Raw genomic sequence first — 14611 nt, 5'->3', positions numbered from 1 at the left:
GCTCCGTACTTGGTTACTGCGGAGATAACTACTGGCTGAGAACTGCGCAAACTCTGACGAAAGGCAAGGCAGTAGAACTTAAAAAAGGAATCTGTTCACGGTGAGATGGGCGCTTGAGAGCGTTCAGCAACGGTGGAACAAAAAGAACGCGTCTTCGTCAGAGCGAAGACAAGTTCCCATTGTTTAAACGGTGAATCAAGCTTTAGGGCACTGGTTAGAGGACGCCTGAAGTTCAAACTTCCGTCTCCGTCTTCTGTTTTACTTTTCGGGCAGCCAACAGTTGGTGCCCAGTAGTTAACATGAAACAACCAGTAGATCAAGATTTCCTTCTCAGTACATGCCGCTTAGCATTATACTAAACTTTATTATTATTATTATTATTATTATTATTATTATTATTATTATTATTATTATTATTATTATTATTATTATTATTATTATTATTATTATTATTATTATTATTATTATTATTATTATTATTATTTGCGTCGAAGAAACTCCTTACTGGACGCCTTCCTGCAGGTCCACCATCTACAACTACGTCGGATGGCGACTGATGCAGAACTTTGGGCCAACCTCGTCCAAGCTTCTGCGCAAGTTGGAATTCGAGTTCGTGCGCGTTGTGCAGGGAGTGGAGAAGATCCTGCCCATATGGCAGCGCTGCATCGGCAGTATCAGCGCGTTACTGGATCACCCCATGGGAAGGCTCTACATCGACAGGGAATTCAGCCCGCAGGCGAAAGACGACGTGAGTGCAATATTGACGGTTGTGGTCAGAACCGGTTTCAGAGGGCCGCTCACCAGCACGCATCTAAACGTTTTTGAGAACGTTGTGCGTTGGAACTTGACAAACACTTGCCGCGTTTCGGAGGGGGGTCCAATTTCGGTGAGTTTCGATTTAATTTGGAGCCTTTGCTTGCAACTTACACCGTCGTATTACTTAACCTGCAGACATGATGGTCACCACGAGATCAACTCAGGGCGTTTCATTTTTTTTTTAGTTTAAAGCGCCCACAGCTGGAGGTGTACCCAATCCGATAACCATCCATCAGACCCGACGTTTCATTCTTGCAAGCCCGACTCCATTTCTGGAGCATACGGAGACTTCATAGAAACGCTGGAGACGTACGACAACAGAAGCGCATGAAATAACACTTCTGGTGCCTGTTTTTTACACTTGTCTGTGCATTTGTGTATTCAGGTTTTATGGTACTCCCGGATTCGTTTTGACCTACCATTGCTTGTGTGATATTGTAAGTAGGAGGATTACACGAGCGCACGAATACCGATTTCTACTGAACAGCGCGCAGCGCCGCCGACGCACTTCTCCAAGCGTCAGGTTTCCGTATTAAAAACTCACACTTTGTGCCGTTAGTGTTTCCTTTTACTTCGCATATATTCGCGATGTGCATCCACAAAATTGAGTGAAGTAAATTAGAGGTTCGTCGGAAGGAAGGAAGGAAGGAAAAAGTGGAGAAGGAAAGGCAGGGAGGTTAACCAGTTTAGCTTAACCGGTTTGCTACCCTACACATGGGAGAGGGATGGGGGCGATGAAAGATGGGGAAGGGGAAGAGAGAGAGAGCACGTAGCACAGCACATACACATCTTCCGTTAGAGTCGATCAATCGGGCATGGTACGTGATATCACTGTCACAGCCGCTTGTCCAATCCCGTCTCTTTCAAAAACCGAAGTAGTCCCTTCGTCGCCTTCACCTGCGATGTCTTCTGTCGGCGGCATGTGAAAATCAGAGGTTCGTCGCCCTCGTTCCCTGAGCGCCAGAGTTGAGGCAACTCTTCGCAGCGCGGTCGGCCTCCAGTTCAGTGCGGGGTACCTTGTGTTGCATTTAACTTGCAGGCTCTTCGTATACTGATAAGCAAACTGGAATGATTGCCGGCCGAGGCAAGAGTGCCGTATTGCGTGTGACGAGCTTATTGATAACGAATTCATAGTTTGAGTATCAGTGCTCTGAAGTGCGACCTGTATTGTGCTTCCTCTTCAGATGGACTCACTGGTCGCTGATCTCAAGGTCGCCTTTAGTGCGCTCCTCCAACAGAACGACTGGATGGACGGCTACACGAAGGACCAAGCCGCCAACAAGGTAGACATCTTAGTGCTGCTTTTTTGCTGGCGACGATCCCGCCGCGGCTAGAGGCTGCAACGAGGACCTATGACCAAGATACACAACTAAAGGCCGTCCAGCAGGTCTCGGCAGCTCTAGAGAGGCAGCGACCTCGCGAAACCGAGGAGAAGGGGGGAGCACCCCCAGTAAGGGGATGGCGGCCCTCTCGGATCCGCGGAAGTAGCGAGGAACCAAGACCTCGAGGAGCACAATGCACGAGACTGACGTAGTGGCCGCGTCGCGGTAAAAGCTTGTCCTCCCTGCGTGGAGGGAGCCTAACCGACTCTGCAGGCATATTTACTACAGTTGTTCTCTCTCTCTCTGCCGTGAAGGAACGTGACGTTGTTTTCCCATTTGTGTGCATTGGGCTTATGATCATGGAAATATTCCTATCTTTCTGGTGTGCTTTATCTGGCACACGATAGCGTTCCCATGGAATGTTTGGTGCGTTCGTATTTTAAGAATGCGTAAGCAGCAAGTCCCATAAGTGGAACAGAACTGTGAATGAATCTGTTGATTGAACGAAAATTAATAGCGCAACTATCATTATTTATTAATATATAATTATAATTAACTGTGAGCCACTTGATATGTTAAGAACGCGACCAAGGTGCTTTTGGAGGTACTGCCTTCTTTTTAGCCCTGACATTGAAGCAACGTATACCTACCAAGAGGAGAAATGCGCAAAAGCAGCATATAGGGCGGAAAAGTAAAAACGCCTAATTTTTTTTATTGCACATTAATGATACTGAGCGAAAATATGCAAGTGAATCCGAAACACATGATAGTATACTGAGAAAATCGATTACGTATTGAGAAATTCCACTTTAACGCAGAAGTGTGGATGTGCGTGTGTGTGTGCGTGTGTGTTTATAACGACGTCTAAGACAACTATTTAGTCACCTGACCGAAAGGTGGAATGCATGAAAGTAATTTTTTATAAGAATACCTAATTAGACAAGGACTATGATTCGACTGAGAAAACGCTGCGTAAGTTCGTACGTATCGAATTTTTTTTTGCCTCTTGTTAAGGAATACCTAGTGATATTTTTATGCTTCACTTACATCGCCACACACATCCCCACAACCCAAGTCTTTTCCCTAGCGCTACTTGTTGAATGCGTGGGCGAACGTCTCCGTGTTCGCTCTGAAGGCTCCATGCTTCCAAAGCAGCGATAACTGATTTTGCGTCCTTTTTCCTTCAGCTGAACGCGATAGTGGACAACATTGGTTATCCCAGTTGGCTGAAGAATAACACGCACCTCAACAGCCGCTACGACATTGTGAGTATGCTCTTCTTAGCGAGGTTGTCTCAGTGGTGATTTTGTAATGCGTGAATCAATGAAATTACTGTGAAACTGAGCCCATGCGACAGTTTCATTAAGCGGAGCAATTTTTCAGAGCATAAAGAATCGACCAAGTTTGACCTACACGCGACAAATATTCAGCGTGGAGTCTCCCGGCGTTTCCCCCTGCGCAATAACTACGCTGTAATTCGAGTCGCGCATTTATGTGCGTGGCTGGAATTACAGCTGGAATTATATATGTAGTATATAATACAAAATTCTAGACTATATAGACTGGAATTGCATAATATGCCCCATGTGTCTGTAGTAGCTGAAGATAGCCCGTGGTATGTGATACGGAACTGTACAGTAGCTAACGGCTTAGTTATTGCTGAGCTCCAGACGGACGCGAATGCAACAGGCCAGGCCACGTCGCAAACGTCTGAGAGAAATACGCTACTCGTAGCCACCACATTATAGAGCGTTCGAACTGAGATGGGTTAACAGTGCGAAACTGTTCGTTGACGACGCTTGGATTGAAAGAGACAGGTTACAGAGACGTTAACTATACGGAGCATTACAAAGCCTCGATGCGTAATTGGGTAGCTTTACGTGTTCTTCTGTATTATTTATAATATCTTTGAAGAACTTAGTAACCATTTAACAAATACAGTGACACAGATCGTTTTGACGCTTTGATAAGTGAATGTTGCCCATTGACGCGCACTTATTGTGTTCAACGGATTCGCACCTCACCTTCTGGAATGCTTCGCCGTGATGATGCCAAAATCTCACTCAACGAATTTTTTTCTTTACTTTAGATCAAGCAAATCACACCGGGAACACCTTTCCTGAACGTCTACCTGAACGTTCGGTACAACGGAATGGTCAAGAGGCTTGAGAAACTTCGGACGAACTTCAACAGAAGTGAGGAGTAAGCCATATTTTGTGTACTTTTTTATAGTTACTGCGATTAAAGGGAAACCGTGACAAGAATAACGCATGCATTTGATTTCATTTATATTGCTTATCATGTATTTGAGGCTTCCCTACTGAAGTGGCGTCTCCCCTATACTACTGCAAGAATCATCCAACCGGTGCGCTGGTTTTTAAGGGTCAAGTAACAGAAAACGATGCGTTTCTAAAACATACACACGCAATGATGATGATGATGACGCCCCAATTTCAGTGACGTGTTGAAATCATGTCGAACGACAACTGTTTCCACTTTGCCGCATCATGCTACATTAAAACTCACGTTTTCTCTCACGCTTTAGCTTATAACCTGAATATTAGTAACTTATCAATGCAACACAAATGAGATAACCGTAAAATGTAGCGCTGTAAAAAAAAAAGAAAAAAAAGAGAGAAAAAAAACCATTCAGTGGCGATTTGGCGGTAGATGCGAGAGAAACGCTCAGCAGTACGTCGCGCTTTTTTGAGGTCTCGGATCCATGATTTGAACCGCGTTGGCCACATTGCGAAGTGTTCGGTAGCTCACTCGACACCTCAAAAGGAGGCTTGCAGAAAAGTAACGCTACTCAATGGCTGAGGCGAGGGCCGCACGTGGACGAACGCTTCTTCTTCGTGGGCGATGGCGTAGACGCTACACAGCGTTCCGCTGTTCAGCTTGAAGTCCTAGGTTTGATTCGCGTCTCAGGTGGCCGCGCTCTGGTTTGGGCGGAATGCGGAAACGTACGGATGCTTCGATTTAGCCGAACGTCAAGAAACCTATATAGGCGACATTCATCCGCAGCCTGACACTAGTATATGGTTGTCCTGTTCCAATTACTTAAGGGCGTTAAATTCATGCCAATAAAAATTAATTAGCGAATTTATAATTCATTAAATAATACGCGTTTAAAGGATTCAGATAATCAAGTCATCACTTGCTCAATCAATCTATGAATGAATGAATGAATCAATCAATCCTATACTCCTCCTGCAGATATGTTGGATCGGCAGTCGTGAATGCCTTCTACAATCGTGTGGCTAATTCTATAGGTAAGTACGTAAAGAAAAGCAAGTTAATTAGGTTCGAACCTTGGAACAAGCGTCAAAAGAACAACTGGCGTTGCTTCCGACGCGTATCCGGGAAAACGCCTCTAGATTACTATAACGGTAAATGGTGGACACCGCCGACTATAATTGAAGGGAGCACGTATTTCAAACCATAAACCATCAATGACTTTCACATGGAAACTTACAATTACTGCGTCATTGTTTCATGAGTACGAAAACTATTCAGCGCACGCCGGCAAGTCAATTTCCAGCCTCCTGCTACGGTAGTAATCGTTTGTTTAAGCGTCGTTCATGTGCACCGTTTCACAATCATGCCACCTGTACGAACGTGCGCAGCACGGTTTAGTGGTATTGGGCGTCATTGCTTCCCGTTTATTGCGAGTTATTAGCAGCGAAAAGTGTGCAATAAATAATTAATTGCGCTTTGATAATTATTTAATACAGCCGCGCCTCCTCGGAGGTAATATGTTAGTGTGAAGCTAGATTACAAACGTAATATAGCACCCTGGCAAGAGAAGCATAAGAAAAAGAACACAAACGTACCTTTTTGCCTAATATGTGCTCGAAACAGTGCCTAACTGCGTCAATCTATCGGATAGAATGACCACAGGAGAAACCATTTTTTTTTTCTTACTTACCGTTCGTTTGCTTTTTTTTTTTTTCTTTTCAGCGTTTCCTGCGGGAATCCTTCAGAGTCCCTTCTACGGCTACGGCCTGCCTCCGTGAGTGAATATCGTGCCACTGCTTTTATGCAAAGAAGGGGCCTGAGAAAGCACATGTTTATCGAATATTAAACAGTCAGTAGACTTTTTGCAAATAGGAACCAATAATGTTTTCACATTCACAAGTAGTAAAACATGACTTTTGGTTACTTTTACAAGGTTGTTAGAATGACCAAATTTCCGAACCGAGTCGAATGGGAATTTTAGAGAAAAACCACCTTTCGATATCGAATCAAAGAATTCTAGCTACAGTGAAGCAGCGAGCATATTCACAAACGGAACTCGCTTTTTTTATAAGCCTTATGTTGCTTTGGCAATTAATCCTTTCGGAGCAAGAATAAGGTGAGTATTTGTAGGTGGTTTAGTTCACTAAAAGCCGCACCATGAATTCAGCCAAATAACGGTGGCCCAAGTACTCACGTCTAATAAATGATCCCAGGGACAAATTTCGGTCCGTTCTCAATAGCGATAAATTCGTTGCTTTATGCATTTGTTATGCTTGTATTCACACTGCAGCCATGCACGCTCTGATAAGAATGTTCCTAACCTTTCTTTCATGTAAATATGTGCATTGTCTTTCAGTTCTGTAAACATGGGTGCAATCGGCTCCATAATTGGCCATGAGATCACTCACGGTTTTGATGACGCAGGTGAGTATTGGTTTGTCTACGTGGTCTACCTGTTTCGGTAGTGTGAAAATCACTACAGCAGTATGAATGCTTACAAGTGACGACACTATGCGCGTGGTCAAAATGGTCTCACTACAAACTAGTATTCTAATGCGTCATCAGTGGGAATCTTTCAGAGTAAAGTGTATCGACAGCGTGTACAGATCAGTGGGGTTCGATGCAGAAAAAAGCCACGGTGATGAATGCAAGAGGTGAAAAAAAAAACGTCGCAGGAAAATCAATGCATCAGGCCTGACGCAATCTGAAGTCCCCACGTATCGCCTTGACACATTTATTTTTTCAGCGTGCGCATCAACGTTCTTCGTAGGAGAACCAACCATGATTGCTTAATTCCCTGAATGAGGTCCCCTACTTACGCCGTCGTGTTCAAGTTATCGCTAAACTGTATTTCATGCTCGAATAAGACGTTCATCACTTCCACAGCAGCATTCTAAGTACCCTCACATTGATACGTGAACACCTGACAGTTGAAAGTCGTCCACTTGTAAAAAAAAAAAAAAAAAACAGACTGCATAGACAATCACTAGGGTAAATGCAAATGTAGAAAACAAAGGTAGCACTTCTTTCCCTCTCTCAATGTTTCATTCCTGAAAGCATTTGTTCCGGTCACTGCGTGAAGGCTCTCCTCAGCGGGGCTTTGTTCTTTCCGCGTCGTGCAGGCAGCCAGTTCGACTTCGAAGGCAACCTCCGGAACTGGTGGACACACGACACCAGGCAAAAGTTTCTCGACCGTGCGAAGTGCTTCATCGAACAGTACGGCAGCATCGTCGATCCACAAGCAGGCATGAACGTACGTCTCCGAATCCGAATATATTAGGGAAATTTCCGCAAATACCTCCGTCGATTCAAGGCACAGGCCACGACGGCGAATCGGCGTTTGAAGCTGTGTTCGATAGCGAGCACGTGCAGCTTTTTAGATGGCAGTTCGCGGGGAAACGATCTTATGATGCCTCGTGGTCGCTTATCGGTTACCGTCTCCGCCGGTTGCCGAATATGGGGCAAATGGCTCGAACGCTAAGGATTTCAAATTCAACGCTTTTAAAGCGTGATAAAAACGAGAAGTACTTGCGCACGGCAAATGTGACAACGGGGATTGTCATGAGCTGTAAACCATTGCGTTAAGCAGTATTTAACGCAGTTTTAACCTGGCCGTAAAGGTGCTTTTACGCGTTACGGAACACCGGTACACCAGAGGCACCGACATGCGCAGTCGTGATGGTGGCGTGAACTTGTGTCGCTTAGGAAAACTATTTATTCAGCATAGGGTCATTAAAATTACGGCAGGTTAGCCTTCTTCTGGTGCACAGGCGTTGGTTACAACGTTCATTAGCGAGCATTTCGCTTTCTCTTTACCTTTTTGCGAAAACAATAATGCAATATAGAAATCTTGCTACAGGGTTGTAAGCATGAAAAGACGTACGCGGCCCAACTTGGGCGCTACAAGCGGTGCTGCTGTCGTCGATAACTTCGATGTTGTTTTTGTATTCTGTGCAGTGTATTGTGGTTACGAGCACAGGTAGAAACTCACTATTTGGTTTACATGAGCTCTCTTGTCGACAATGGATAGGTCGGTTCACTCCCTCAGAGTAAGCATGAGAAGTCGGCGATGCTTGTCAGACAAGTGGCCCCATAGGGACACGCGAAGGCACCTAAAAGCGCTGAGGATGAGGCAACCCTGGACCACTGACGGAACTTTCATTTGGTAAAAACATGCAAATATCGGACCTCGTTGCAATGGTCATAGGGCGCGCACGAGAAACTGTGAATGAGTTTCAAGAGAACACAAGAAGCCCAATTCAGGGCTTATATGAAGCACTGTTAACTATATATAAGCTTGAACTACTTGCTTGGAGCCAGAAATCGAAATTTCATATCGGCAACACCTCGGGCAGCACCGCTGATACGCACATCACGCTGCTTGAAAGATAAGGCATAGCCTTTAAAAATTTTCTCACTTTCCAGCATTTTGAAAAAAAAAAAAAAACAGGCGGCGTTTGTCATAATGCTGACCTACACACAACAGCTCACACGCGTACATTGAGTTTCATTTGTTTATTTTTCTTTTCAACGGACATCGTTCTTTGAGAACGATGTCTCGTGCTAAATTTCGTCCCGCGGAAACGATGACCTTGAGGATGAGGAAGCCTTTACAAGTCTGACTAGCAGCAATTGTTTGTTGTACTGGTTGCACATAAAATGGCAGCTATATTTGCTTATATACCAGGTTATATGGTGTTATGTTTGCGGATAAGGATAGTTCGTTACGTATGTTTGCAGTTGTAGCTAGCCTCCTGAGAATTTTATCTTAGCATTTGTTTTCTCTAGTATCGCGAAACGTTGTGTTGCATCTCAATAATGTACAAAATATTCGGTGCTGCCATTTTCTACTTTCCGAACGGCAGCAGCCTGTACACTGCTCAGTGCAAGGTGAAAGCACATATTAGCGGAAAATTTTGTCCAGCTTAATGCCTCCCGTGCCCCATTCTTACCCCGAATTCTGACCAAAAATGGCTAAATTATTTTTTAAGAACTCCCGTTTACCAACATGTATTGCCTCCTCAAAGATAAAATAATTTGCTTCAGTTTGCGCTGCTATATTGATTACGTGCTGCCATTTACCAAAAGCCCGGCTAAGCACTGAAACAAGGCTAGCTTGGTCCATGGCAATGCCATACAATGCAGAGTACCGCCGACCAGCTGAGATCGTCTTTTGCCTTTTCTACCTTAAACCCGCGGAGGAACGCAGTTCGTCCGAGGCACGATATAGGAACCTTTAGCTCAGGCGCTCTCATCTAAACGCATGAAATTGCAGAAGTTTTTATCCGCATTGACTCGACCCACTTTGGGGACGTTTTTCCCTATTTTAAGTACATTTTATTATTTAACGGCTGTACTGTATATACCGACTGTTTCAAATTTATTTGAACAAAATGTTTGCAGGCTTTTTTAAAAATTTCGAAATTTACATAAACTGAGGAATCGTTTTTACAAATTTCTAACTGAAAAATTAAAAAGAAAATAACATTTCTGTAAATTGCACCTACTGAGCCACCAAGGCGGACAAAATTGATTTATTATAGACCTCTCTTAAATATGACTAATTTGCGAGTAGGGCTTTGATTCTAACAATGTCACGTAAGCACTAACTCTTCTGTATCACATCTCTAGATGCCCTAGCAGTTGGAGTTTAGGGAACTATACCATATCTGTGTTTGGTGCAGATTTAACGATGTTTAAGCTTTGTTGTTAAGCATTTTATTTTTCAAGTTACTGATATTCGGAAACTTTCATATAATAACTACGAGGCTATGAATCAAAGCTCTGCTTTACACTGTCAGTAGAATCTATCTTTGTCTTTCAAATACAAGAAATTTCATTCAGAATCGATTCAGCGGTTGTCTGAACCGATTTCGCGCTTTACGTGTGTCTGAATGCGAAAATCGTAGTTGTTCCCGAAGCAAAACTTACTCTCGATAATACAAGGCAAACAATGTTTTCAAAAAGGAGAGCGTAAACTTCATCGCTCGGCAAACAGACTGAACAATGGCTTTTTCTCGCGCCCGAGCTTTTCTCCCTCCCCCGGGGTCCCTCCTCCTCCCTCTCCGAAGACTCGGACTTCCTAGTGCCATTAATAACTTATGCAGATGTATTGCAGCACTTGCGCTTATTGCGACGAAAATACCCGGGGCCGACCAAGGGAATGGATAAATCAGAAGAATGTATTTTACGAAGATTACGAACCATGTCATTTAATAACCCAGTCAAGCTACATGCTATTAACCCGCCGTGGTTGCTCAGTGGCTATGGTGTTGGGCTGCTGAGCACGAGGTCGCGGGATCGAATCCCGGCCACGGCGGCCGCATTTCGATGGGGGCGAAATGCGAAAACACCCGTGTGCTTAGATTTAGGTGCACGTTAAAGAACCCCAGGTGGTCAAAATTTCCGGAGTCCTCCACTACGGCGTGCCTCATAATCAGAAAGGGGTTTTGGCACGTAAAACCCCAAATATTATTATTACATGCTATTGAGCCTCAATCCTTTTCGGCCGAGTGTAAATTCTGCAGGAAGAAAGCAGATTTGTGCCACATGGTATGGGCCTGCCAGGCAAATAGCGCTTTAGAAACTATACGACAGCCAACGTGGGAAGAACGGGAGGCAGCCCTGTCCAGCTCAACCCTCGAGGACCAGCGAGCCCTCGTGGAAAGAGCTAGGGGGGCGGCCTTAGGCAACGGAATTTAGGAACAAGAATCCGACCACCCTTCTCCTAACTCCCCTCCCCTTTTCCTTTCAATAAAACGTTTTTATCATCCTCATCTCGTGGGAGGCCATCGAAGAGTGTCGTCAACAATGTTACGAACACAACTGCAGTATTATCCGTAGCGACGTAGTTCACGAACATAGTCTCTTTCGACCTATACCTAGTCTGAGCTCGCAGGCTATATTTACGCCACAAAGAAGGGCCTTGATGTCTGCGCTCAACATTCAACAAAGACGGTCATCCCTTGAGCTCAGGCACGTCCTTGGACCATGGACAAGCGCTACCTGGGCCTCTCGTGCAACGGAGCCACTTCTGGATTTCCTTGGAGACACTGGTCCCAATAACACTCTTTACTAGAGTGTTGAGTGCTGTGTTTTGTGTATCTGTGTTGTCAACTGTGCAGATCATTTTAGTTTTCATCCTATTCATCTTAAGTAGTACGCTTCTCATGCCGTCAAGCAAACCACCCCAGGATTCATGAGAGAACCCCTCCTCTCTCTCTCTTCTATTTTTTTGCTTCATTTTCTCAGCTCAATGGCATCAACACGCAAGGAGAGAACATCGCTGACAACGGTGGCATTCGGGAGGCTTTTCGGGTAAGTAAAATCTGTTGGAAGTCACGCGGTTTGTTGACGATAGCGAAGAAGCTCTTAAATGTATAACCTCATGGGTTCAACGGCGATCCCTTAGTGTTGTACTTGTGTGCTGTAAGCGAATGTGCCTCCATACCAGCGGCCGGAATTTTCTAAGGCAACAACAGTTTCGTTGTGTTGTTAGCAATCTCGTCATGTTTATTTTGTTTTTGTTTTTCAATGAAAGAAATGCGAACGAAGAGTTATAATCTCAAGAACCTCATTATATTCGAAGCACAGAATCTGCAGTGATGCATCTCCGGAATACACAGACGCACACGAAAAAAAAAAAAGAAATAAAACATAGGAGATGCAGCAATTACGCCGTTTAAGGTGGACAAACTTAATCATATTGCACACAGCGGTGATTACTTGTCAGTTTTTAAGCCCTAGGTCTTTATACAGCAATTGGTAAAATAATAATTGCCTGCGATATAGTTCCTGAAATGTCGTTGTAGTTTACTGCCATAATGTTGTAACTGTACCACCGCATGTCGTTTCGGCTTCATCGAATGCGAATATCCATAGCCCTAAGGAAACATCGTTATTTTTGTGCCGTTCTCTTCGAAATTTGATCGATACCAGCCGTACACCACGTGTTAAAACCACGCAACAGCTTTACTTACTTTAGAAACGCAATTGCGCCATTAGGCGACAAATATTTCTCTCGCTTTCTCCCCTGTTAAAACGTCCCTGGTTGTGTCTTTGGCAGGCGTATCGGATCAGCTTGGCCAAGCTGGGAAAGCCAAACGGCGTTGCTCTGCCCGGTCTCGAGCGCTTCACCAGCGACCAGGTCTTCTTCATTTCCACGGCTACGGTACGTGCAATCTGTATTTAAAACAATCAGCGCAAATGCGGCTTTTCTTGTGGCTTCACTACAATTTACCCGTGCCGAATAGACTTTGGAGTCTCGTGTCAATCAAATCGTATCAAATCGTACATATACTCCAATCTTTGCTGAATACCTTTAAATGCTCCGTTTTGTATTGTGTCAAACTTGCTGTAACCTGAAAAAAAGAAGATTGAGTGCTAAGCTACTCTCTTATCAGTTTTGTATATTTGTAACTCTTAAAATGAAATAAAAAGAGTATCGGAAACAATGTAACGCCGCGCCAGAGACTCCCTACTCCTGTTTTGATCGAAAAAGCTAACACGCGACCCCATTTTGGAACATGCTCGTATTTTGTTCCAGCACAAGCGTCCGCTTTTTAATAAGTTGTCTGCCGTGTGGCAAGCGCCTTAGTATTACCGCATGTTTTTCATTCGTTGTGAACTAGGTCTTCTCCCCTTTGTGTGCGTTTAATAATATCAGTCCCTTCAGGATGCACAAGCGAATCGTCCGACGGAGCGACAGTCTCGTGTCGTGCCATCAATGCGTGTTACACTTATTTGAAATCTAACATCCACTACGTTTATTTTATTTTCTCTGCAGGCCTGGTGCACCAACATGAGAACGCAAGAACTTAAGAACGACATCCAGTACGACACGCACAGCCCATCGAAATACAGGTAAACACCACGATGCTTATCTTACTCTCAACTTTCCTCAGAAAAGACGAGGAATGCGGGAGATGGAGAGTCAAGACGATGAGCAAAACGTGAACAAGGTGACAACATTGCTCAACATTCCTGTACGTTCAGGCAGGGTCTGGTATCCCCACTGTTTCAACTATTTAGTTACGTAGGAAGATGTCATAACTGACACGTTGCTTCACATTTAACATACAATGCAAATTTTTGTTATTGCGTATTCTATTTACATGGCGCAGACAGGAAACCGAACATTAAGAAAGAACGAACAGGAGCGTTGAATCTGACGAGATTTTACTTCGAATAAGACCCCGTATTTACCCATATATGAAGCGATAACACAATCTATAAGCTTTAAAAGCGATCGTAGAAGAAAACACGAGCAAACCAAAAATGCAAGATCTCCAAAGATAACGTGTGACTTCGTCATGCGCTCGGTTTCTATACCCGTGATAAGTTTCAAATTCTGAACGTCGCGCGAACGTTCTCTGAATTACAAAATCTTGAACATCGTGTTATTCCCTCTACTCTATTCAGTTTTATTTCTGCGTTGTTGCAGTTGAATACGAACTGCTCCCACGTCTCCGTGTAATAGGGTTCCTTGTTAACTTCGTAAATATCTCTGTTGTGTAGGAGAGTGCGCGTGTGCTTATATGTCCTGTTTTTATGTTTATGTGATCACTGTGTATGTCGTAATCATCGCACAGCTCCCGGAGAAGCATGCCAGGCACCTTATTACTAGTTAAACTTGACAAAAGAATTGCACCATATTGAGGTTTCTGTTATTGTTTTACGCTGTCATTCTCAAAATTCCGAGGAATAACTTTGTCAAGAATACAGAACAAGGTGTAAGCAACTTTAGCGATAGAATGGTGCGCAAATCTTATTTTTTTTCTTTTTCCTCCGCGATAGCGGACCTACCTTTCGCTTAAAAGCCGCGAGCGCTTCACGAGGTCAAACAGCGAAACGCGTGCAAACACGGCCGCTCAGGACGACGAGAGACGACGTTCAAGCGAAATGGCGCGCACCAACCCACAACTTCGACTGGCCTCCGAGATCACATGACGCGCCGGCCATTTCTCGGTGGCTATGCTGAAATATAGCGTGCCTATATAGTATTGCTTCTGCGAGACGACGTGGGGTGTTTGGTAGCGCCGCCAAACCGCATCCTCGAATATAACTCGACTCCAGATTTCTCGTACATATCTTTCCTTTCTCTCTTTTTTTTTTTTTGAAGGTCGGGCTAAGTTTGACTAAATACGGAAACTGGTCGCCTGAGATGGGATAACGGGGTCGTTTTCTGTTGCTTCTTCTTCCTCTGCCTGAGGCATTCGCCTCTTTCCAATCTACAC

The 14611-nt window shown here is 44.2% G+C and overlaps 1 protein-coding gene across 1 annotated transcript in view; it reads left to right on the top strand.

Moving 5' to 3' along the window:
• Positions 1-14611, top strand: part of LOC142575617 (neprilysin-1-like) — a 99984-nt gene that overhangs the window by 80512 nt on the left and 4861 nt on the right. The window contains exons 11-21 of the mRNA XM_075685117.1: positions 523-748; positions 2001-2099; positions 3326-3403; positions 4228-4340; positions 5355-5410; positions 6099-6150; positions 6733-6800; positions 7499-7629; positions 11628-11693; positions 12442-12546; positions 13162-13238. Of these exons, the coding sequence (XP_075541232.1) occupies positions 523-748; positions 2001-2099; positions 3326-3403; positions 4228-4340; positions 5355-5410; positions 6099-6150; positions 6733-6800; positions 7499-7629; positions 11628-11693; positions 12442-12546; positions 13162-13238 (1071 nt within the window). The remainder of the gene's footprint in view (positions 1-522; positions 749-2000; positions 2100-3325; positions 3404-4227; positions 4341-5354; positions 5411-6098; positions 6151-6732; positions 6801-7498; positions 7630-11627; positions 11694-12441; positions 12547-13161; positions 13239-14611) is intronic.

This window comes from Dermacentor variabilis, chromosome 3, assembly GCF_050947875.1.
Source record: "Dermacentor variabilis isolate Ectoservices chromosome 3, ASM5094787v1, whole genome shotgun sequence".
NCBI lineage: Eukaryota > Metazoa > Arthropoda > Arachnida > Ixodida > Ixodidae > Dermacentor > Dermacentor variabilis.
The sequence above is the reverse complement of the archived record's forward strand: the minus strand, read 5'-3'. Positions and strand labels throughout refer to the sequence as shown.